This window comes from Chrysochloris asiatica, unplaced genomic scaffold (assembly GCF_000296735.1).
Source record: "Chrysochloris asiatica unplaced genomic scaffold, ChrAsi1.0 scaffold00005, whole genome shotgun sequence".
In the NCBI taxonomy this organism is placed as follows: domain Eukaryota; kingdom Metazoa; phylum Chordata; class Mammalia; order Afrosoricida; family Chrysochloridae; genus Chrysochloris; species Chrysochloris asiatica.
Genome location: NW_006408523.1, coordinates 9,705,715 through 9,731,066, shown reverse-complemented (window position 1 = coordinate 9,731,066; position 25,352 = coordinate 9,705,715). Strand labels below are relative to the sequence as shown.

Sequence of the window (25,352 nt, the reverse complement as noted above, 5' to 3'; positions counted from 1 at the left end):
CTGAGACGTGAATGTTCAAAATGAAGGGAAGGGTCTTTGGAATTGAGACCTAAAGAGCTATACAGTTAAAGGAATCCAGTAGAAAACAGCACCAAGAAAGGAAAAAGATACCTACGCTAGATACCCTACGTATACCCTACGTCTCAAAACAGCATGTTTTTAGAGTGCAAAATTGAGAATTAGACTGATTTTCCCTAAACCTAGCATGGGACAAGGGAGAATGAACCATCAGCCTCCACTTGATAAAAGCCTGGAGAGGTGGTTTAAATAAGTCTCATCTATTACTATTAATACAGGGTATTGTTTGTAGAGTCCCAAAAGCTGAAGACCAGGTAGAAATGAGCTTAGGATTTAATAAATCTCAGATTGTTTTCTTTCTATCTGTTTATACATGGAGACCATGGGTCAGTGGATTGCCCTGTTTTTCCTTATTTTGCTGTACATCATGAACCGCAGGAATGCAGGCAAAATTCTTTTTCTTCTTAATTACGATGAAAAAAAGTACATCATATGTATAAAGGATGTATTATTTGGCCTGCAAAATTACCAAATTCTTGATTCAGCTAAATGCCTTCTGATAGAGTTTAATTGCATTCCAATGAATACTAGAAGTGGAAATGTTGTAAGAAACTAAATTAGTTAAATCAACGGTTACATAAAAACTTGAAAAAAGAAGAAAGCCATGGAAACTTTGAACTTGATTAGAAGAGGAGCATGAACTATGGCCAAAATACAGCCGACGACAGCAAAAACTAGGGTCTAGTGCAAGGACATAAAAGAGGGACCAAATTCCTTAACTTCATGAAGCACAAGAGTCAAAAATAGTTGATGTTCAGTGAGAAAGAAAACACAAATGTTTAATGAAAGTCAAAGGTTTGAACTATTGAGCCAAGTAAAAACAGAAATTAATATACATAAATATATAATGGAGTTCTGGTGTGGCGCTGTGGATAAGTGCAGGACCTCAAGGTTAGCTTGAACCACAAGGTCAGCAGTTCAAAGTTACCAGCTGCCCCTTGGAAACCCAATACTAGGTTGCTATAAGTCCAAACTGACTCAAAGGTACTTAACAACAGCAATAAGTATATGATATGTCAATGTTTTGAGAATACTAATCAAGTTTCTGGTATGAACAAATTATATTATAAGACACAGTGTACAAATCTCTGATGACTAAAGGTTTTGGGCTATAAATATTTCTAAGGAATTCTTTCATTCTACTTTGTTTTCCCTCATACCATCATTTCTCTGTTTTATACCCTTTAAGAACCGAAAACTTAGGGAAAAAAAACACACCAATCCTTTACATTCCTCTTCACTCTCTCTTTATCCATGAGTCTCCTGAAAGAGATCTACCAAAGGTCCTAAGGATCCAAGCTAATGACCTAATTCAAGTGGTTTTTGATAGTTCATATCCTACTGGATGGACTTTCTGTAGCTACACGATGACCACACATCCCCTGACTTCCATGAGACCATATTCCTCTTCTTGGTCAACAGTCACATTGTACAAATAAATCTCTTCTTCCTTCACTTACCTTTGAAATGTAGATTTCCTTATAGGGTTGATCCCGTATAGGGTTTCCGAGGCAGTAAATCTTTACAGGAGCAGAAAGCCTCATCTTTCTTCCACTAATAGATTTGAACTGCTGACCATTTGGTTAGCAGCCCAACGTGTAATCACTACCCTACCAGGGCTCCTTATTATAAATATTTATTGCAGATAAATCTGAGAACCATATGAACAACAAAAGAATATAAACATTGATAATTCTGTTACGTCAAAGTGAAGTGTTCACAATTTGGTGACTGTCCTTTGTAGTCTCTCATTTATTCATACACATATATACATAAGGAAAAAAGGGATCTTACTCTTTTTATAACTTGAAAAGCCTGTTTAACTGTATATACAAACATCTTTTAAATGACAACTGTCATTGCACAAAAACTTTTAATGACTGCATGATAATTTACTGAACAGACTTGTTTCAGATTATATAAAAAATTACAACAGATATTCCAAATCTTTGTTGCATTTCCTAAGTTCTTAGAAATAAGATTGCAATATCAAAGCAAAAGTACTTTTAAAGGAAGTTTAATTTAAATCTCCAAAATTAGCTTTCAGGAAAAACCCAACAAAACCACAAGCCATTGCCACTGAAGGTCCTATAAGGTAGAGAAATCCTTGTCGGGTTTCCAAGGCTGTAATCGTTCTTGGATCAACTATCAACACTCAGGTAAGCAGCAGTCAAGAAATCAAATGACATATTGCATTAGGCAAATCTGCTGCACAAGACCTTTTTAAAGTGTTGAAGAGCAAAGATGTTAGCTTGAGGACTAAGGTGCACCTGACCCAAGCCATGGTATTTTCAATAACCTCATATGCATACGAAAGCTGGACAGTGAATAAGACAGACCATAGAAGAACTGATGCTTTTGAGGTATGGGTGTTGGAGAAGAATATTGAAAATACCGTGGGCTGCCAAAAGAACCAACAGATCCGTTTTGGAAGAAGTGCAGCCAGAGTGTTCGTTGGAGGCCAGGATGTCTCTCACACTTCAGACATATTGTCAGGAGGGACCAGTCGCTGGAGAAGGATATCATGTTTGGTAAGGTGGAGGGTCAGAGAAAAGGAGGAAGACCCTCAGCGAGATGGATTGGCCAAGTGGCAGCATCAATGGGCTCAAGAGTGGCAACAGTAGTGAGGTTGGTCTAGGATCGGGCAGTGTTTCATTCTGCTGTGCGTGAGGTCACTATGAGTCGGTTCCGACTCGATGGCACCTAACAACAACAACAACGTTTACTGGAGCAGACTGCAATGTCTTGGCTGGAGGGTTTGAACCATAGACAGGTCTTTGGGTTAGCAGCGAAGACCTTAACCACTGTGCCACTAGGGTTCCTTGCTTTTAGAAAAGTTAAACCAGTTTCGAGTTTCCCTAGAATATGAGAGGACCCATTTTATAAACACTTGCCATCACTGAGCATTGTCATTTTTTATGTCGAAAATCAGTATCTTGTAGTTTCACCATGCATTCTCTTTTGATTACTAATAAGGCAGAACATAATTTCATATGCTTATTAGTTATTTGTTTTCCTTATTTGTTCATTTTTTAAATTGATTTGTCAAAAACGTTTTCTTTTAAAGTCCTATATAAAGAAGCACTGGTAGCGTAGTGGTTACAAATCGGGCTGCGAACCGCAAGGTCAGCAGTTCAAAACTACCAGCTGCTCCGCGGGAGAAAGATGAGGCTTTCTGCTCCCGTAAAGATTTACAGCCTCAGAAACCCTATTCAGGGTTGCTATGGGTCGGAACCGACTCCACGGCACTTAACAACAACAACAACAACATATGGGGGTAGGGGGGAGCTTCAAAAGTTAATGGAAAATGAAATGGTAAGACAATGGAATTTCCCCATGAATCTTCTGAAGTCCCTTGCACATACTGCAAACACTTCTACCCCTCGCTCAGGTTCACCTTTCACCATTGTTCATGGCATCAAAAGTGTCAAATGTTCCTGGGTGGCACAAGCAGCTTATAAGCTGGCAGGCTGAACTCGCCCAGAATCATCACAGAAGGCACGACTGACTGTTTGCCTCCATAAAGGTTGCTGTGAAGTGCTGTCGAGTTGATGTGGACACACAGTGATCCTGTACAGGGCTCCTATGGACCAGCTGGTGGGTTTACATTGCCACCCTTGTAGTTAGCAGGCCAGTGCCAGAAGTGCCCATAATGATTAGCCACTGAAAGACCCCCGGAGCAGTGCTACTCTGTAACACAGGGGTCACCATGACTGGAATCAACTTCATGGCAACAAGTTTGTGTTGTTGGTTATAGGGTAAAAAACAGTTTTTTTTTTTTTTAACCACATATGGTTCTCTCAGGGTGGTGATCTAAAATAACTATGGCACAATGTGGTAAAGGCTACAGTTTGGCACAAGTGCTAGGGTCAGACACTAACATAGTTACTGGCCACATCCCACGTGCAGGCACTGTGTCAGGAACCAGGCCCCACAAGGTAGGTATTATTAACCCACTTGATGAATAAAGAAAATAAAACCTTATTGTCTCAAAATTTGTTCAAAGACTCACAGATAACTAATGGAAGAACTGAGATTCAAATCCATGTAGTATATCTGATTATAAAATCTGTAGATTAATACTACAGTTTAGGGGAAAGTTAGAGAAAGATAAAACTGACCTGGGCCTTCAATTGGCACTTGTTGCCGTAACCTGCCTTTGAGTCGACTCTGACTCATGTACACCAGAACAAACCGCTGTCCAGTCCGGGTTCTTCTTACAACTGCCAGCAAGTCTGAGTCCCTCGTGTGGCTACTGTCCTAATCCATCTCAATGAGGGTCTTCCTCTTCCCCTGCACTGACCTTCTAGTTCATTAATATGACAACCTCCAGTGAGTGAGCCCTCCTGATCATGTGCTCAAAGTGGGTGAGTCAGACAAGGGTCTGTTGTGATTCCTAAGGTTTTAATTGGTTAATTTTCAGAAGTAAATTGCCTGGGCATTCTTCCTAGTCTTTCTCAGTTTGGAAGCTCTGTTGAAATCTATTAAAGATGATGACACTACTGAAATAGCAGCATCGCAGAATGAAGTTAATTCTATTCTTCTCTGACCTCACTCTTCCCCTACAGTTAGTCTGATATAGACTCACTCACTGTTCTACTGATTCCAACTCCAAAACTACTCTTCAATGTCTTGTGTTTTCACTTCCTTTGCACCACCATTGCCTTAACCTGAGTCCTTATTTTCTCCAGTGTGGATGACTGCAGTCTCTTGCCTCACATGCTGAAAATCCTCCAAAGGATTTTTACATGCAAGAGAAGTCCAGCTGTTAAGAAAGCTACATGGCTTCTCCTACAATTTAGCCCCTGCCTACTTCTCCAGCCAGAGGGTCCACTGCTCCTTTGGATGCACCTATTGTTTTACAACTGTGACTGCAAAATCTATTCCTCACCTGGCACATCATATTGTGTATGATGTTGTTAGGTGCCATTGAGTCAGTACCGACTCATAGCAACCCATAACAACAACAGAACGAAACACTGCCCGGTGATGGGCCAACCTCACAATTGTTGCCATGCTTGAGACCACTGATGTTGCCACTTGGCCAATCCATCTCGCTGGGGGTCTTTCTCTTTTTCTCGGACCGTCCAACTTACCAAACATGATACATAATTGTCGGGGACCCGCCTTGACATAGGGGTTTGGTTCACGAGGACAGGATACCTGACGGCGATTGCAATATATCAAGAATACACAGAAGGAGACAAAGAGAGAGACAATGAGGCACCCCAAAGCCAGGGTGGATACATCACTGATAGGCAGGCTTGGGACTACAGGCATCATGGCCTCTGCAGGCAGCAACTCACTGCCCTGCAATCTTTACTGCATGCCTTCCAACCAGTAATGCACACCTAGGGAGGCCCGGGCCTCTGTTTTATTTAGGGGAGGAGCTTCACACCAAGCTGGGAGGGACTTAGGCAAGGTACAGCTAACATCAGTACTTTTCCATACATTCAGGTAACTTTACATCGTACTTCGCTGTTTCGAATCCCAGGCCAGCAACTTGGTTTCTCAGGCCCAATTAACATATCTATAGCCCCTGAGCTAAGTTGGGGGAAGGTGAGAGTAATGACAAAAGCTTGGGCGGAGTCCTGCTGCTTCGACTTCCTGAGCCAGGTTTTCCGGAGGACTCGAGATGCCCAGGTGAATGGGCTGCACCTGGAAAATGATTAGGGAGGATGGGTTCTTTGTCTATAGAACAAAGAACTGTGAAGTAGCTAAGATATTTTTAGTTAATCCTTTGGAGAAAGGCTTAACCTTGCAACCTTTAGTCTAGGCTTTAGGAAAATATCACATTTATCTGTGGATTGTCAAAGGCTCCAGTGTATTAATTTATTATATATAACTGAATATTAAGATGAAAGCAATTTGCCATTAACTGCCAGTGGCCTCATTTGTTACACTCGGCCCTAGAGGGCCTCGAACCTCTGACTAGTCTTACATGGTCTGCAACACATAATGTCAAACTCACCTCCAGAGAAGCTATACCCAAATCATCTGATACAAGCTACACTCCCCTACTACTGTGTTTGCTCATAAACCTTCCTTGCTCCTTCACAGCTTTGAAATGAAGTACATCCACTGTCCCAAATGCACATTCCTCTGGTTGATGAACAGGGACACTGGTATCCCCTATGGCCCTTATTTGATGGTCCAATCTGGCCCTTATTTAATTTTTAATTTGCTTTCTTACTACCCCCAATGCAATCCTTTGGTTTCAATGGCTGGTAAACTTACTTCTCCTAGAACATGTCATGGTTATTCATTTTGTTTTTCGCAATGTTAATTCTCAATATTTGCAATACTTTCCAAGTTCTGTGTTTTTCAAGTGACTCTATACTTCTCTTCATCCTTGTCTTACCTTAGTCCTACCTCAGGGTTTCACACACGTAGCCAGTGTGAAGGAAGGATTTCCAGTGACCCTTGGAAGGTATCAGAAATCTTCAGAGAATACTGCCACAATACAGGGCACAGAGGGCAAGGGATGTTATCTATTCGCTGTAGAGTTAAGGGGACTGGTTTTAAGTAATAAAACTAAGAATTACTGGCATCATTTGGAATAACTGAGAGTTGACTGTACATGAAATAAAATGACTCAATTATAGTTTTGGAATTGTTGCTTCTGTTTATATTCTCCAAGATGTTTACCTCTGGCACCACGACTCACAACTAGTTACCTCCTAACTGCTCTTGCTTCTTTGCTTTCACTCCATTTAACACATCAGTACTCCCCAAACAGAAAACCCCAGATTGACGATTTCATTAATAACGCAGTCCCATTTTTCCACTGCGTGTTTAAGCAAACAAACAATGCCCAGACACAAAACAATAGTTCTGAGAAACACAGAAAAGTTTAGCTACATTTATGTCACAAGGAACATAATGTATGGCACAAAGAATAATGATTTTTTTTTAACTTAAACAAAAAACAACTCACGTTCCATTTGATCAAACATTACTGAAAAGAGGAAGTCTCGTGGTGTCATGTAATGTTCTCCTTCATGTTCCAACGAAGAAAACTGCATGAAGCGCTGTTTTCGAAGAGACAGTTTCTCTACCATGTCATTTGAGTCAACATGTTTCTAAAAGAAAAGGAAACTGCAATTTGATTCTTTTTCAATATCATTCCTAAAGTCAGTTATTTCTATGATATTGCTTAAAGAGTAATATTAGAGTTCAGGTTGTCATGGTCCAACATTTTAAACCATGTATTTAACTAATATTTACTGAGTGACCACTGTGCACTGTTTTAGGCACTAAAGATGGAACCACGAACAAGACTCCTCTGAGAGAACTTACATTCCAGAAAGCGAGAAACAATGTTAGTGAATAAACGTAGAAAACCCTGTACGGCAGTGAGCAGTGCCGTGCGGAAAGATGACGCAGGATGAGAAATGGCTAAGGGCACTGTCGTAGAGGCTACCCAGGGAGGGCTCTGAAGAGGGGACATTTAAAGTGACTAGAGGAGGTGGAGCTCGTGAACCCTGGGCTCTCTGGGAGAGCTAGAGCATGAACAAAACCCACGGTTGGGACTAAGCTTAGTGTGCTCAAGGGACAGCAGAGTGGCCAGCCAGGGTTACTGGAGTCTCTGAGGAAGGGAGGAGGAGAGACAGACACCGGTCATCGTCCTAATCCTCTTCACTAGCTCTCACATGCTGCCCGGTGAGTGAATGCACTTACAACCTGGGAGTTCATCACCTATGTAGATTCTATCCTAACACTTCCCTTATAGAATCTACAAGTATGGTTGTGAGTGGCCATACAGCTGACCCCAACTCATGGCAACCCCATGAAGAACAGGATAGGACTGCTATGAGCTGTGGGGTTTTTCACTGGCTGATCTTTGGAAGCAGAAAGCCAGGTCTTTCTTCCTAGAGCGTCATAGTCTAGTTCTGTTGACAGCTGTTCAGCATCACATTGCACTGACAGGTGGCTGAGTCGCAGAAGCACTGGTCCGGAATCAAACCCAGATCTCCTTCATGGAAGGTGAGAATTCCACTACTCAAACTAGCATTTCCCTCAGAATCTAGAGTAGACAGCTTCAAGTCAACATCTCTTACCACTAGAGTCTTTAGCTGCACCCCAACCTGCCCGTCCCCCCAGAAGTCACTGAACAGCAGTAAGCAGTTGCTGTTGGGTTATTTCTAATCCCTGGTGACTCCGTGTGTGTCAGAATAGAACAGGGTTTCCATAGGCTGGGTTTTTGGAAGCACACTGCCAGGTCTTCCTGCTGAGACCCCTCTGGGTGAATTTGAACTGCCAGCCTTTGGTTAGCCCACGAGCAAACTATCTGCACTACCAAGGAACGAAATACTGAATTTAGGACCTACAAATTTGACAACACTTTAGAAAGAGATATAACACAAAAGAATCAAGGGGGCAATTGCCTAATAGTAACTGCCGGGAACAATGTTTATTAGCCATTACTACCTTTATGTGGAGTCCTGGTGTGGTGCTGTGGGCTAATGCGTCAGACTGCAAAGTCGTTTGAACTGCAAGATCAGTGGTTCAAGCTCGCCAGCTGCTTTTAGAAACCCTATACAGGATGGCTATGGGTCGGAATTGACTCGACGGCACTTAACAACAACAACCTCTGGAGTCCTGGTGCGGCACTGTAGGATAAGCACTGAACTGCTAACCATAAGGTTGGCAGATCAAACCCACCCCTTGTTCCTTGGAAACCCTATACAGGATTACTGTGAGCTGGGACCAACTCAACAGCACTTAACAACAATAAAACAAAAACCTAATTCTATGGCAGGCAGGTGCTAACAGCTTCCTATATTCATGTTCTCACTCCATCCTCATTAGAACCCTAGTATGTAGACAGACATGATTTTTATCATTCTCATTTGACCAAAGAAGAAACCAAGGTTTGTCAAGAACCCAGCTTGCCTAGATTCCCACCACAAGTAAGGACTAGCAGGGACAGTGTGACACCCACTCTAAGCATACATGAGGGGACAAGAGGTAGTGTGCGTGACGGCAACGGTGCTTATTTCATACGCTTGCCATTTTAACTCTTTCACCTAGCTGTAAGATTCCTTCTTGCTTTACTTCATTTAAAAAATATTTTGATCAAATTTCAGACCTATTTGATGCTTTTATTTGTCAAGACTGCAATTATCTACCATAGTTCCTAAGAGGAAAAAATATGCCATATTATATTTTATATAAACATGTTCTATTTTATATATAAAGTACTTATATGTACATAGTACCATTGTTAAGTGTTGCATCAATACTGACTCACAATGACACTGTGGAGGGTTTCTGAGACGTGGGTTTGAACTGCTGACTTAGAGGTTACAATCCAGTGCTTATCCTATGGTACCACAACAGGACTCCAATATTATATATATATATATAGCATTACACTTATATATATACGGTAGTGTAGATATACTATATACTTGTGGTAGTATTGTAGATGTTAGATGCTGTCCAGTCAGTTCAGAACAAAGCCCTACTCACACCCTCCAGCCAACCTCACAACCGTTGCTATGTTTGAACCTACTGTTGCAGCTACTATTGTCAATTCATCTCATTAAGCATTTTCCTTTTCCACTGACCCTCTACTTTACTAAGCATATCCTTCTCCAGGAACTGGTCCCTCCTGGTAAGTCCAAGCTCTTAAGACAAAGTTGTCCATCTTCACTTCTAAGGAACATTCTCTGGCTGCACTTTTTTTTAAATGTTTTAAAATGTGTTTATTAAAGAGTATTTGTAGGAAGGCAACACTTTTGATTTGTCTATAAAAATAAGTTCAGTTTCTTCCTGCTGTATGATAAAGGTAATAAAGGGGGTTACAGCGTTACAAGCGTCTTTCTACTGGAACTCTTCGATACTATAGTGCAGTGCAGTCATCTCTGCATTGTTAGAATAAATTTAAAAAGGTCTCTGTTTCTCTTAAAAAAAAAAAAAAAAAAAGCAATGAATAACAACAGAAGATGGCATGAAAAAGCCATTCCCCCCTTTTATTCTGTAGTATTGGAGCCAGTATTTTTACCATCACAGGCTACAATTTTCACTGAATCCACTTTAATAAGCTCTGTCACCTCTCAGAATTCAACAAAGTCCACACATTATCGCAGAATCTGTACGCAGTTAGAGGGCCCCTGAAATGGACTGTTCTGACCCTCTGAGCCAATGCTGACTTTATGCCCTTTATCAAACTGAAGGAGCACTTGAAGGGCAAGTTGGGGAGTCACCTGTTGAGACTGTATGAGCTCACCTAGGCTCTCCTGAAGACTGTTTTCCCAAAGTGGGATTTCTGTATAACCGATATGCCATGCATAGGTGTAAGAAACTGGTTTTCTGATCCAGGCCTGCGCTGGTAGCCTGTGGGGAATGTGCTTCCTGCCATCAGTGGGCAGAAACCCCAAAGCTCTGGCTGTACTTCTTGCAAAAAAAGATTTGTTCATTTTTCTGCTAGCCCACGGAACAGTCAGTAGTCTTCACTGCAAAAAACTGCATGGTGAGTGACATTTCACCTCCTCCGACTTCACCAGGGAGGAAACTCAAACCCGATATCAGCCTGAGGTGGGTTCCTGTGAGGCTGAGGTCAGACACGCCTCCCCCTACAATCGTCCTTACCAAGTCTGCTGCCATCCCACCAGAGCACTCTCCACTCAACTGGGTTTCCTAATTCACTGCAATGGCCCACAGAAATTCACACAGCACACTCAGTTATGGGGTTTCTTTGGGAAGTCAGTGGGTTATAATTTAGGGTCAGCTCTAGTCAGGGCAGCCTCTCCTCAAGTCATGTCTGCAGACAACTTGTGTCTGGTCTTTGTTTCTCGGCCACAGGACCATTGGCTTCTGCTCTACTCCAGCAATGCTGCAAAGTTCTTTTAGGGTTGCTGATAAATGTACCAACGACACTCCACTATAAACCTTAGCCCAAAGGCACTTGGCTCTAGTTCCACGGGTCAACAAACCCAGCTCCCCAATTAAGTGCTAGAGGCACCCCACACCACAAGTGAGCCTTCTGTCTAGATACTCAGCTTGCCTGGCTCCCTGGGCTGACCCTGGAGGTCTACACCACTGCCCAGTCCTAGGGATTATTAGGGTTCTGGTGCTGCTGCTCCTGACACTCCTCTGAGGTGGCACTCTTCCGGTGCCACAGTTTTCTGTCTGTCTCTGGGTCATGGAGGTTCAATGTGCAGAGATCTTAGGGTCCCAAAGGATGTGCTTCACTCCTGGCCCTTTTTGCTTGATGGAAGTGAGATCTCCTGTTTCTAGGTCTGAAATGGCTCATTTTATACACAATCAAGTTTCCGTTAGCAACCAACTGAAATCATATAATCCTATCAGCATCTTTTCCCACCTGCTCTTACCCAGACTCATCAGGAAAAAGTTGGTTGATGGGAATTTACAAAGACTATGGCTATTAGTTATTATTGTTAAGTACCATTGATTTGGTTCTGACTCATAATGACCCTGTATAGGGTTTCTGAGGAGTGGCAAGTGAGTTTGAACCACTGACTTTGTGGTTCAAACTGACCTTGAGGTCCAGTGCTTATCCTACAGTGCCATACTTGGACTAGAAGAGACATTAAGTAATTCACTACACCACACTCACCAACGCCATAATCCAAAGGCATCAATTCTTTAGTCACTCTTATTCACTGAATGCATATGAGGCCACTGAAAAGACCATGGTTTGGGTCAAGCACGCCTTAGTCCCCAAAGTGACATATTTAAAGAGGTCTTTTGGAGCAGATTTGCTCAATGTAATACATCATTTGATTTCTTGACTGCTGCTTTCATGGGCATTGATTGTGGATTCAAGAAAAATGAAATCTTGACAACTTTAATCTTTTTTCCATTTATCATGTTATTGATCCAGTAGTGAGGAGTTTTGTAAAGTGTAATTCGTATGAAAGTTGTAGTCTTGGATCTTCATCAGTAAGTGTTCAGATCTTCTTCACTTTCAGAAAGCAAGGTTGTGCCATCTGCATATCACAGGTTGGTAATGAGTCTTCCTCCAATCCTGATGACCCCATTTTTCATACGGCCAAGCTTCTTGGATTGTTTGCTCAGCATCCAAATTGCGTAAGTATGATGAACGGATCCCATCCTGATACACACCATCCTGATTCTAAGCCATGCAGCATCCCCTTGTTCTGTTCAGGTTCCACAGGAGCACAGTGAAGTGTTCTGGAACTCCTTCTTTTCTACACAAATCTATAATTTGTTAAGATTCACACAGTTCAATGCTTTTGGGTAATTAACAAAACACAGGTAAATAACTTTTCTGATATTCTCTGCCAAGATCCATTCGACATTAGCAATGATACTCCTGGTTCCATGTCTTCTTCTGAATCTGGCTCAAACGTCTGACTTTCTTGTTGATGTATTGCTGCAACCATTTTTGAAGTATCTTCAGTATAATTTTACTTGCGTGTGATAGTAATGATAATGTTTGATAACATTCTGTTGGATTTCCACATTCTGTTGGATTACCTTTCTTTGGAATGGGCATGTACATATATATCCCTTCCAGTCAGCTGGCCAGGTAACTGTCTTACAAATTTCTTGGTATACATAAGTGAGCGCTTTTGGCATCATACCCATTTGTTGAAAAGATCTCAATTGGTGTATTATTAATTCCTAGATGCTTGTTTCTCATCAATGCCTTCAGCGCAGCTTAGACTTGTTCCTTAACAATCATCAGGTCTTGCTCATATTGTTGTAGTTGTTAAGTACCGTGGAGTTGGTTCTGACTCATAGTGACCCTGCACAAGGTTTCTGAGGCTGTAAATCTTTATGGGAGCAGAACGCCTCATCTTTCTCCCGTGGAACCGCTGGTAGTTTCAAACTGCTGACTTTGAGGTTGGCAGCCTGACTTGTAACCACTACGCTACCATACTACCTCCTTAAAGGGCTGAACATCTACCAACTCTTTTCGGTATACTGATCTCTGTGTATTCTTTCCATCTTTTTTTTTAAAATGTTTTATTGTGAATTACGTTATAGTTTACATGGGAGAACATTAGCTTTACATTCATCCTATCGTATATTGTTTCATTGCCATGGTTACAATCCCCTCCATGCATCATCAACCAACCAAAGGGCATACCCTGCAAGCCTGCCCCCTGGTTGTCAGCACACAGCCCCTCTCCTTCTCTGTGTCTAAAGTCCCCAACTGCTCCATCTCTCCACGTCATCGTCTCTGCCTCCATCTCAGGCATCACTGCTTCTCTGGGTAGGGTCCCGTTCTCTGCTCTTCTCCCTTGACGGTCCTAGGGACCTCCTCTCCTAGACTGCAAAGTCAATCACTCCTCTCTGTCGGGGACCCGCCTCGACATAGGGGTTTGGATGCTGTCCACGAGGAGAGGATACCTGACGGCGATTCATATATATCAAGAATACACAGGAGGAGACAAAGAGAGAGACAATGAGGCACCCCAAAGCCAGGGTGGATACATCACTGGTGGGCAGGCTTGGGACTACAGGCATCATGGCCTCTGCAGGCAGCAACTCACTGCCCTGCAATCTTTACCGCATGCCTTCCAACCCGTTATGCACCGCAATCTTTACTCCATGCCTCCCAACCAGTAATGCACTGCAATCTTTACTCCATGCCTTCCAACCAGCAATGCACACCTGGGGAGGCTCGGGCCTTTGTTTTATTTAGGGGAGGAGCTTCACACCAAGCTGGGAGGGACTTAGGCAAGGTACAGCTAACATCAGTACTTTTCCAGACATTCAGGTAACTTTACATCGTACTTCGCTGGTTCGAATCCCAGGCCAGCAACTTGGTTTCTCAGGCCCAATTAACATATCTATAGCCCCTGAGCATAGTTGGGGGAAGGTGAGAGATAAAGACAAAAGCTTGGGCGGAGTCCCGCTGTTTCGGCTTCCTGAGTCAGGTTTTCAGGAGGACTCGAGATGCCCAGGTGAATGGGCTGCACCTGGAAAATGATTAGGGAGGATGGGTTCTTTGTCTATAGAACAAAGAATCGAGAAGTAGCTAAGAAGACATTTTTAGTTAATCCTTTGGAGAAAGGCTTAACCTTGCAACCTTTAGTCTCGGCTTTAGGAAAATACCACATTTATCTGTGGATTGTCACAAGCTCCGTGTATTAATTTAATATATATAACTGAATATTAAGATGAAAGCAATTTGCCATTAACTGCCAGTGACCTTATTTGTTACACTCGGCCCTAGAGGGCCTCGAACCTCTGACCAGTCTTACACGGTCTGCAACACCTCTCCTTGCCACAAAATGTCTACCTTTACATTTCTAACTCTCACAATCAGTCCTGATAACAATTATTCACTATTGTATCACAAGAGACACATCTGCATCTCCTTTCATCAGCCCCGCCTAGACAGACAGGATACTCGGTAGAGATTCTACCTTCCTCCACGCCCTGTGGATCTAGGTTCCCTCTTGAAAGCTTGTAAGCCAGTCACTTCCTGCCTTTGTAGCCCCTCCCTCCCCCATTTTTGGTAGCCAATGTCCAAGTTGCCCATCCCTGTCTACTCTGTGTGTGTGTGTGTGTGTGGGGGGTCTTTCTATCTTTTTTTTTTAATGCTTCCTGTACCATTAGTAATTTACCTATAGAATCCTTCAATATTGCAAGTCCAGGTTCAAAAAAATTCTTTTAGCTTGAGAAATGCTGAGTGTGTTCTTCCCTTTGGTTTTCTAATTCCAGGTGTTTGGATATTTCATTATAGTGTTTTACTCTGTTTTCTTGAGCTGTCCTTTGAAATCTTCTATTCAGCTTTTTACTTAATTTCTTTAATTCATTTCAGCTTCTCTATGTTCAAGAGGGAGACATTAGAAACTCCAAATATGGTTGCAAACATGGTACCCTTATTATTGGATTCAGTCTTTAAAAATACCTTCTCTAGAGTTACTACAAAAAATGACATACTAGAGGACTAGACATAACTTATCTCTAAGATTATTCTTAAGAGTCACAAATTGCCCTTATATATGAGGGGGCTTCAAAACGTTCATGAAAATTCCACTATCTTTTAATTCCATTTTCCCACAAACTTCTTAAAGCACTTAAAGCAGTGCAAGGGAAATAAGAGCATTAAAGGCATTCACCGTGGAAGGCTGGAGAGAATGTTTTGCATTCCTTCATCCCAACTTGGTAATTGCAGTTCAGCAGAACTATTCCAGTAGGATTGAAATAAACAATATTAATCTTAAGTTTTATCTGAAGAATGAGATTTCATAAGATACTTCTATAAATCTACTCGGTTGGACAATGTATACTGTTACATATAAATAACCGATGGGCTGGCATGAGAGAAGCAGCTGTCCAAGGAACTAGTTAGTCCAAGAGGGGACTCCGAGGATGGAATGCAGTGGCTGAGATCAAAGAGCTGCTAAGGTTGGCTGGTGGTTCTCTGTGATCCTCAGCCTCCCCTGAGGCCGAATACACAGGCTACAGAGGTGTCCAGTGGTAGAAGTCGGGGATAAGCTCCTCCCATTACCACCACTGTGTGCTTTTCAGATCTGCATCTAAAGCTAATGATATGGGAAAGGAGGAGCAGAAGAAATGCTGGGATTTGGGGCTATCCTGAATATGTGAGAACCATCCACATGGTTCTGGTTATATATAAAATGCTCCATGGAGTTCAAGGATTACTTGTAATGCAGTGAAAAATGTGACAAAGGAATTAAGAGCAATGAGTGATGGGAACTGGATAAAAGAGATCTTTGAAAGCTGATGACTTCAGTTAAAACATTTCACTAGTTTATTGCCATGAGAGCAACAGGTGCTTCACCACTCTGTCTCTACTTTTTATCCACAAAGTGACAAACTGGAATAAGTTTTCTGTTCTTTGTTGAACATTCTTTTGGTCTTTGCATTTCTCAGGAAGAAGGCAGAAACAGAACGAGCCTTCTTTATACAGTTACTGCTAATAATGCCAATATACACATACATTGTATTACATAAAATACAATACAAACTCATTTATGTGGGTCCCTTACTTTGGGACTTGCAATAATCTGGATAAAATTGAACTGCTTTGCTGTCTTTGAACTGTCAATGATGTAAGTGACAAAAATAAACAGCTTATCTTCTTAAAGGAAACTTTACAATTAGAATTTTTTACTCATTGAACAAAACCTTTCTACTTTGCTCTGAAGTAGGAGGATTTGATTGTATCTAGGAAAGAAAATGCTGCCAGACTACGTTAGACATATCAATTGCATAAGCTATGCTTCACAATACATTCTACAACAGGATGGCGTATTAGTCTGAGACCCTGGAAGCTCTGGGAATTCCTCTCTCTGACTCCTGATGATTCTCTGCTAAAGCGATGGCCTAGTCTGGACTTCCTGCTAGAGGCTGGGGCAGAGCAAGGCTGGCTCTTACTAGATGCACATGGCAAGATGAATGGTATATGCAGATAGATGATTCTTTTTTTACACCTACAGAATTCTGTCTGGAGAAGAGCGGTCACTGTCAGGAGACACACTTCTCTTAGAGGTTGCATGCCATTTTCTGAGAAGTTCATTGTGCAAAAGAGTCATCACTCATTCCTCCACGATTACCTCCCAGGAATTACATCATAATATACACACACACTCCAAGAGTTACACAGCACACATCCAAACACTCTCCCTCTACACACATACACACACCAGGGCTTCAAAAAGATCATGGAAAAATGGAATGACAAGAGTGGAATTTTTCCATTAAATTTTTTTAACCCCCTTGAATGTATATGCTCTAAACAAAAAAGTTTAAAATAGGTTTCAAGACATAAAAAACAAAAAGCAAAATGTCTCGAGCCTTACCTTAAAATCTTCGTACCCTCCTATAGTACCATCAGGAACTCTGGTAGCACAGTGGTTACGGATCAGGCTGCGAACCCCAGGGTCAGCAGTTCAAAACTACCAGCCGTTTAGGGGGAGAAAGATGAGGCTTTCTGCTCCCATAAAGATTTATAGCCTCGGAAACCCTGTGAAGGGTCATTATGAGTCGGAATGGACTCCACGGCACATAACCACCACCACTATAGTACCACACCACCATTTATTACAACTATAACTACATAATGCTTTCCTAAAGAAAGGGCTCTAGTGTGGAGTCCTGATGTGTCGCTGTAGGATAAGCACAGGACTGCAAGGTTGTTTGAATTGTAAGGTAGGCGGTTCAAACTTACCAGCAGCCGCTCCTTGGAAACCCTACACAGGGGTGCTATGAGTAAGAACCGACTCGATGACACTTCACAACAACAAGGATTTAAGAAAAAAAACGGTTGTATAGTTGGGTATGTACTCTGCAATACGTAGTTTCACTGAAGTGCTAGGGGGCTTCAAAAAGTGCATGGAAAAATTCCATTTTCCCACGTACCTTTTGAAGGTCCCTCATTGTGGCGCTGTGGGTTAATGTGTCAGACTGCAAAGCCGTTTGAACTGCAAGGTTGGCGGTTCAAGCTCACCAGCTGTTCCTTGGAAACCCTATACAGGGTCGCTATGGGTCGGAATCGACTTGACAACGCTTAACAACAACAACAACAACATTATATATACAAAGAGGATTAGTGACTCTTTGTTTCCTTTTATTAAAAAGACAAATTACTTTTAATTTTTTTAATTATGGGGGAGAGAAATGCTTCCTAACAAAAGAATAGCAGTCTTTGGAAGGTGGTGGTGGTGTTAATGTACCAAAGGATATCGTTGCTTTTTTTGCCTGTTACAAAAACGAACTCACACAAGCAGGATGCTCTGAAGTTAGATCATATCAGCTGCTTCACATTTGACTCTGTAAATCTGAATACATTATCTGATGAATTCCAAGTCTTACACCAGGACAGAGTTAGGTTTTAGTTGCGATTTTAGCTCCAGATTATCACTGATAGACAGAACTTTACACAGTATTTTTCAGAACACTCTGTTATTAAACTTTATTTTCAGAGAATGAGTAGGGGGATGAATGAAGCATTTTTACTGAGCCTTGGCAAACTGCTCATATTTCTGTTGATGTTTGTAGATTAAATCACTGATAAATGTTGTTGTGGTGAAGTAACATCAAATAATGACCCGGTATAGGGTATCCAAGGAGCAGCCGGTGGATTTGAACTGCTGACCTAGTGAGTCATACACAGTCCAATGCTGATTTTACAATGCCATAACAGGAATAAATAATACATGTATGATTATATATCTTTTAGAAAATCGATTTATTGTTCAATCAAAGAACTGCTTTGCATCTGTGAAGTACAAAACGTAGAGTAACTCATTTGAGGCCTAGCTGGAATTGGCCACGACTGGCCACAACTGGCTTAGAGAAGTCAAAACTGCTTTGACTTTATTCTTTCTGATATATTTCATGATAAAATTTCCAAGCTCTTGAGTCATTTTGAAGGCATTTTAATAGTAAAGACTTCTAAAAATTCCACAGTGGGATTTTCTGTCTAATGACTGATAAGCTAAACAGATTTGTTTTGTTTTTTGCTCGAACTTAGCACCAAGGGTCATTATTTCATATCTACTAAATAAGGTGAAAATAATTCCCCATTTTACCACTTCAGCTGCCTCTACTGCTAGTCTCTAGAGTCATGTTTCTTCTACAACTAACTCGATATTTTTACATCTTTTAAAAAAGGTGGTGGCAAATGGGGAAACATGAGTTTCCACATTTTAATTGTCACAGACTTTCAAGTACACAAAAGAAGCATTTGTCTGGGAAACAGAGAGGTCTTTGGGTGCATGTTACAGAAAAATCATTATCCTTACTCCTGAGAAGTTCAGAATCTTATGAAACAAAACTAGAAAAAGTTACAACAAATTGTTACATTCATACTTTAAGGGTAAAACCAAAACCAAACCCATTACCATCAATACAATTCCAGCCCCCAGTGACCAGTTCAAGACGGTAAGTCATTATGGAAACAAACATTCTCATTTTTTTTCCATGTAGTGACAGATGGGTTGCCAAAAGGATCAATACTTGTACCATAGCATCAGCAGGGTGGGCACGGGTTCCTTTAAAAATTTTATTTGATCAAGTTACTCCTTCATTTCACTTTACAGTCAGGAAAATGATATTGGTTAGGTCTTGGGAAGGAAGCTGGGAATGAAGAACAGACAATTGTAGCTTAGGACAAAGTCTGATTCAAGCAACCCAAATCTCTGAACTTGAATTGCTAATGAAGTATCAGAAAATAACGCGGAACATCCAAATTGTTGATGTTAAGTGCCACTGAGTCAGTTCTGACCCATAGCAACCCTACACAGTGTTTATGAGGAACAGCTGGTGAGCTTGAACCATCGACCTTGCACTTCAAACTGTCCTTGCAGTCCAGTGCATTACCCCACAGCACCACAACAGGACTCCCTGAATATCCAGACAGTTGGATAGATTTTGCCACTTTGTTTCAACTGTTTCATTTAAAATTAGTTTCTAAATATTTACTGGACATTGTTTAGATAGTCTCTTACATTAGTGGTATTAATAGTCTTCCTATGAATTTATTTACAGGCAGACTCCCTAGGCTCTACGATCCTTGAATAACACAACACAGTTATAGACTAGAGGATGAAGGGGATGAACTTGATAAAGCTTCCTTGGAAGAGGATCTTTATGATTGAAAGATACAGAGGAATGCAGCAATAGAGTGTTCCATTCATAAAGGTGTAAACAGAATAAACTATGAAACAGGACTGACAGGAATTCTGGGCTAGAGCTGAGAATGCACAAAATCTGAACAGTACATAAGAGCCTGTGAAAGGTAAGAGGTAAAAGTCATAAATTAATTATCTGAACTGAGGGTGACATCACCCAAAAGGTAGGAGTGTGCAGTGACATAATAAAAGCAGTATTATTATGTAGTTATTAATACTTGAAACATTTTTATAATGGGATTGAAACAATTATATAATGAAATATAAAATCTAAGAAGGGTCAAGGGATGTTTCATAAAAATTCACAGCAGAACCCATTTGACCTGATGATCAGAACTCGACTAGAGGAAGATAAAAAAAATCTTTGATAAAGGAAACAAGTGTCAAATGCTACAATTTGATGAACTTGACCTAATCTTATGGATGTAGTAGCTCAAGATATCAACTAAGAGGGAAAGAGTCTTCACATCAAGGATCAATCCTATCCCCTCTGTACACAGGGTTGATAGGGATGGGCAACTTAGACACTGGCTACCTAAACTTGGGGTGGGGGACGATAAAGGCATGAAGTGACTAGCTTACAAGTTTTCAAGAGGGAGTTCAGTTTAAGAGTGTTCAGAGGAAGATAGAGTCCCCCCTGAATAGTTTTCATCTTGTCTAGATGGGTCTGGTGAAAAGAGATGGGAATAAGATTCTTATGATTCAATAATGAGTAACTGGTATCATGACTAATTGCGACTCTCATAACTGTGATTGTCATAACTGTAAAGGTAGAAGTTTTGTATCAAAAAGGGGGAGTAGTTAATCTTACATTTCAGGAACAGAGGACCCTAGGACCATCAAGGAAGAAGATGTGGGACCCTATCTAGAGCAGCAGAGACACCAGTGATGGAGGCAGAGATGAGGACATGGAGAGAGGGAGCAGCTGAGTACTCTAGACTCATGGAAAGAGAAAGGCTGTGTGCTGGCAGTCAGTGGGCAGGCTTGCAGAATGTGCCCTTTGGTTGGTTGTTTAAATAATTACATATTCCTGAGTGTTTTTGTGTACATTCAAAAAAACCCAAAAAAAGGGAATGAAACAAAATACAATAGGATGAGTGTAAAACCGATGTTTTTCCATGTAAGCTATCACTCAATTTTCAATAAAAATGTAAAAAAAAAAAAAAAAAAAAATCACAGCAGAGATTCTCAACTAAACACTACAAGGTTATATTTCAGTGTTCAAACTCCCTGAAATTGTACGTGAAATGTGTGTGTGTGTGTGTGTTTGGGAGACAGGGTGAAGAACTTTTCTAATTCTCTAACAGATTCACAACCAATTAAAAGATTAAGAATAAATGATGAATCAGCAAAACAAGTGACAATATGGTAAATTACAATGATTGTGAAAACAAATTGTCCAACTATAAATACTGCCCACTTTAGAATAGTGTATATAGTTGTTGATGTAAAGTGCCTGTGAGTTAGCTTTGACTCTTAGCGACCCTGTACAAGGTTTCCAAGGATTTTAAATCTTTGTAGGAGCAGAAAGCCTTGCCTTTCTCCAGTGGAGCAGCTGGTGGGCTTGAACTGCAGATCATGTGGCTTGCAGTCCAGTGCTTTACTGTAAATAACTGAGGTGAACTGAAACTCAGCCCAATTTTTATAGATAATTGTTGCTGTTCCAACTATAAGTGACCCTATAGTTTCCGAGGAGCCGTTGGTGGGTTTGAACTACTGACCTGCTGGTTCTCAGTCCAATGCTGATCCTACAGTGCCAGTTGTTGTTGTTGTTAGGTGCCATCAAGTCGGTACTGACTCATAGTGACCTTATGCACAGCAGAATGACACAGTGCCCAGTTCTGGACCAACCTCACAATTGTTGCCATGCTTGAGCCCATTGATGCTGCCACTTTGCCAATGCATCTCGCTGGGTGTCTTCCTATTTTTCTCTGACCCTCCACCTTAACAAACATGATATCCTTCTCCAGTGACTGGTCCCTCCTGACAACATGTCTGAAGTATGAGAGACGAAGTTTGGCCATCCTGGCCCCCACGGAGCACTCTAGCTGCACCTCTTCCAACACAGATCTGTTGGTCCTTTTGGCAGCACATGGCACTTTCAATATTCTCCTCCAACACCATAACTCACAAGCATCAATTCTTCTACGGTCTTCCTTATTCACTGTCCAGCTTTGGCATGCATACGAGGTTATTGGAAATCCCATGGCTTGGGTCAGTTGTTGTTGAGTACTGTTGAGTCGATTCTGGGTCAGTTCTTGCTCTTGTTATGTGCCGTCGAGTCAGTTCCGACTCATAGCGACCCTGTATAGGGTTTCCGAGAAGCAGCTGGTGAGCTTGAACCACCAACCTTGCAGTTCAAATGGATTTGCAGTCTGGCACATTAACCCACAGCATCACACCAGGACTCTGGGCCAGTAGAAGTCTCTAAATCTTCCCCAATATGACTATGTAAAAACCAATAATCTATTAATTCCACGTACTCTATGTCTTACATTTTCACCAGCTAAGCAGATCAATTAAATAATATATATACAACCATCCTCTAGCCAGAATACAACAAAGAACTGAAGGAAGTCATTATTGTGTAGAAATTTCAAACCAATGGTTGGTTTTTCAATTTTATATGCTGTTGTTACGTACTGTCAAGTCAGTTCCAAGTCATAGTGACCCCATGCACAACACTGCTTGGTCCTGTGTCATCCTCACGATTGTTATGTTGGAGTCATTGTTGCTGTCACTGTGCCAACTCATCTTGTTGGTGGCCTTCCTCTTTATCACTGACCCTCCACTTTACCAAGTATAATGTCCTTCTACAGGGACTGGTTCCTGCTGATAACATGTTTGAAGTATGAAGTATTGCTATCGTGGCTTCTGAGGAGCATTCTGGCTGTACTTCTTTTAACGTAAATGTATTGGTTCTTCTGGCATACCATGGTATTTTCAGTATTCCTCTCTAATGCATCAATTTTTTTTATGGCCTTCATTATTCACTGTTTAATTTTCACATGCATATGAGGCTACTGAAAATTCCATGGCTTGGGTCAGATGCACCTTAGTCCTTAAACTGACAGTTTTGCTTTTGAACACTTTAAAGAGGTCTTGTGTAGCAGATATGTCTAATGCAATACGCTGTTTGACTTCTTGGCTGCTGCTTGCCTGAGTGTTGATCGAAGCAATATGAAGTCTTTGACAAGTTCAATTTCCCCCCTATATTTAACATGGTTTTATTGGTCAATAAATTGTGAGGATTTTTGTTTTCTTTACATTGAAGCTGTAGCCCACATTGAAGCCTGTGGTCTTTGATCTTCATCAGCAAGTATTTTAAGACATCTTTGCTTTCAGCAAGTAAAATTGTATCATCTGTATATCACAGGTAGTTAAATGAGTGTTCCTCCAATCCTGATGCAATGGTCCTCTTTATATACTCCAACTTCTCAGATTATTTACTCATCAGACAGACTGATTAAGTATGGTTAAAGAATACAACCCTGGTGCACATCTTTCCTGATTTAAACCATTAGGATCTCCTTGTTCTGTTCTAACAATTGCTTCTTGGTCTATGTACTGACAGGTTCCTTATGAGCAAAATTAAATGCACTGATACCCATTCTTCGCAATGTTATTCATAGATTGTTATGATCCACAAACTCAAAAGCCTTGTATAGTCAATAAACCACAACTAAACATCTTTCTGGTATTCCCTGCTTTCAACCAAGATCCATCTGACGTCAGCAACGATATCCCTAGTTCCACATCATCTTCTGAATTCAATTTGAAATTTTTGGGAGTTCTTTGTCAATGTATTGTTGCAGTAATTTTAAAATTATCTTCAGCAAAATTTTACTTGCATGTGATATTAATGACATTGTTTGATGATTTCTATACTTGTTTATCTCTCTTTGGAATGGGCACAAATATGGATCTCTTACAATCAGCTAGCCAGGTCTCTGTCTTCCAAATTTCTAGGCAGAGATGACTGAGTGCCTCCAGTGCTGCAGCACTTTGTTGAAATGTTTCAGTTTGTATTCCATCAATTTCTGGACGCTTGTTTTTTGCCAGTGTCTTCAGGGTAGCTTGGATTTCTTCCTTCAGTACCACTGGTTCTTGATGACATGCTGCCATATGAAATGGTTGACAATGTAGTCAGGTGAATATAAAAGCATATATCTCATAGATTAAAATTTAAGAAAAGAATTAGTTTGTAAGGTACATGTTTCTTCAACCTTAAGAGATAGTGACTAACAGTTTTCCAAAGTGTTTACACTAATTTATTCCTTCCCCTTCTTGTTGGGATTTAGGACCATTCCCATTAAGTCCTGAGTCCTTGCTAAAGCTTGGTATTGTAAGACTAAAATTTATAATAATCAGTTAGCTCTAATGCATTGTGAAATAGTACCTCACGTGTGGTTTTAATATGAATTTCTCCAATCATTGCTGAGACAAAAGATACTCTTACGTTTACTGAATATACTGGATTTGGTTTTCTGTGATAAGGCTGTTCAACTCTTCTGACCATTTTTCTCTTTGGCTATTTTTCTTTTCTTCATTGATTTGTAGGAGTTCTTTTACATGTTCTGTATGAGATCTTTGTTGGTCTTACATTTTGCAAGTGTCTTTACCTACAAGGCCTGTACCTTTTAGTTTTTAAAGAGATCTTTTCAAAAAACAAAACAAAAAAACCTAGAAGTAAATATGCTGAGATTTAACAGTGGTAATTAATTAACTCTCGGAGATACAAATATGAATGACTGAAACCTAGTATCAATCTCTTACTATCAGATACAAGGATTTTTTTTTTTTTTTTGTGGGGGGGGGAACTTAATTTTAGAAATTCTTAACGTTAAAAAAAAAAAGTTACTTTGTGAAAAGAATCTGTCATCATATTCTATTTCTGAAATACTTCTAAACGTTTCCTGATGTGAGGGACTTCAAAAGTGAATGGAAACATTATCTTTAGGTTTCCATTTTTCCATGAGCTTTTTGAATCCCCTCACACATGACAGGAAACCAGACCTACCTTACCTTGCCAGCTGTGCCAGCTGTAGAATCACTGGGATTCGCTGTGCCACAGGTTTCTGTTAAGTGAGTCACTTAAATGAAATGATTTCTAAGGTTTATTTTCACTTTGCAATTCTTTGACTACAACATATAAATTTCTATATTTAGGAAAAGTATACATGATTCACAGTGGGCATATATTTTACATGATTTAATGAAAATGCTCCAAATACCACATGACACTGCCTTGCTGGACTCTAAACCTTGATTCTGGTGAACTGGAGAAAGTGTGCTTCCTAGTTTCCTATCCTGCAGCTCACTTTCACTACACTGATACTATCTGGAACCATCATCTTATTCCTCACGTTCACGGCTTTATTTGTATAACATGAAATAGTACTTTGTTAATATAGTAATAGTTTCCCAAGGTTCTAAATAAAAAAACCCTTCCCACTCAGCAAGTTTTAAAAAGTGACCTATCATTTCAAGTCATAATTGTTGTTGTTAGGTGCCATCAAATCGGTACTGACCCATAGCGACATGCACAGCAGAATGAAACACTGCCCGATCATGGGCCAACCTCACTACTGTTGCCAAGCTTGAGTCCATCGATGCCGCCACTTGGCCAATCCATCTCGTTGGGGATCTTCCTCTTTTTCTCTGGCC

The 25,352-nt window shown here is 40.8% G+C and overlaps 1 protein-coding gene and 1 pseudogene across 1 annotated transcript in view; both read right to left on the bottom strand.

Annotated features, from left to right (window-relative positions):
- MICU2 (mitochondrial calcium uptake 2) overlaps positions 1-25,352 on the bottom strand; it is a 94,625-nt gene that overhangs the window by 54,821 nt on the left and 14,452 nt on the right. Inside the window, exons 2-4 of the mRNA XM_006831958.1 lie at positions 21,778-21,797; positions 7,777-7,787; positions 7,016-7,132 (exon numbers count right to left, since the gene is read on the bottom strand). Of these exons, the coding sequence (XP_006832021.1) occupies positions 7,016-7,132; positions 7,777-7,787; positions 21,778-21,797 (148 nt within the window). The remainder of the gene's footprint in view (positions 1-7,015; positions 7,133-7,776; positions 7,788-21,777; positions 21,798-25,352) is intronic.
- Positions 10,056-10,371, bottom strand: LOC102835856 (annotated as a pseudogene).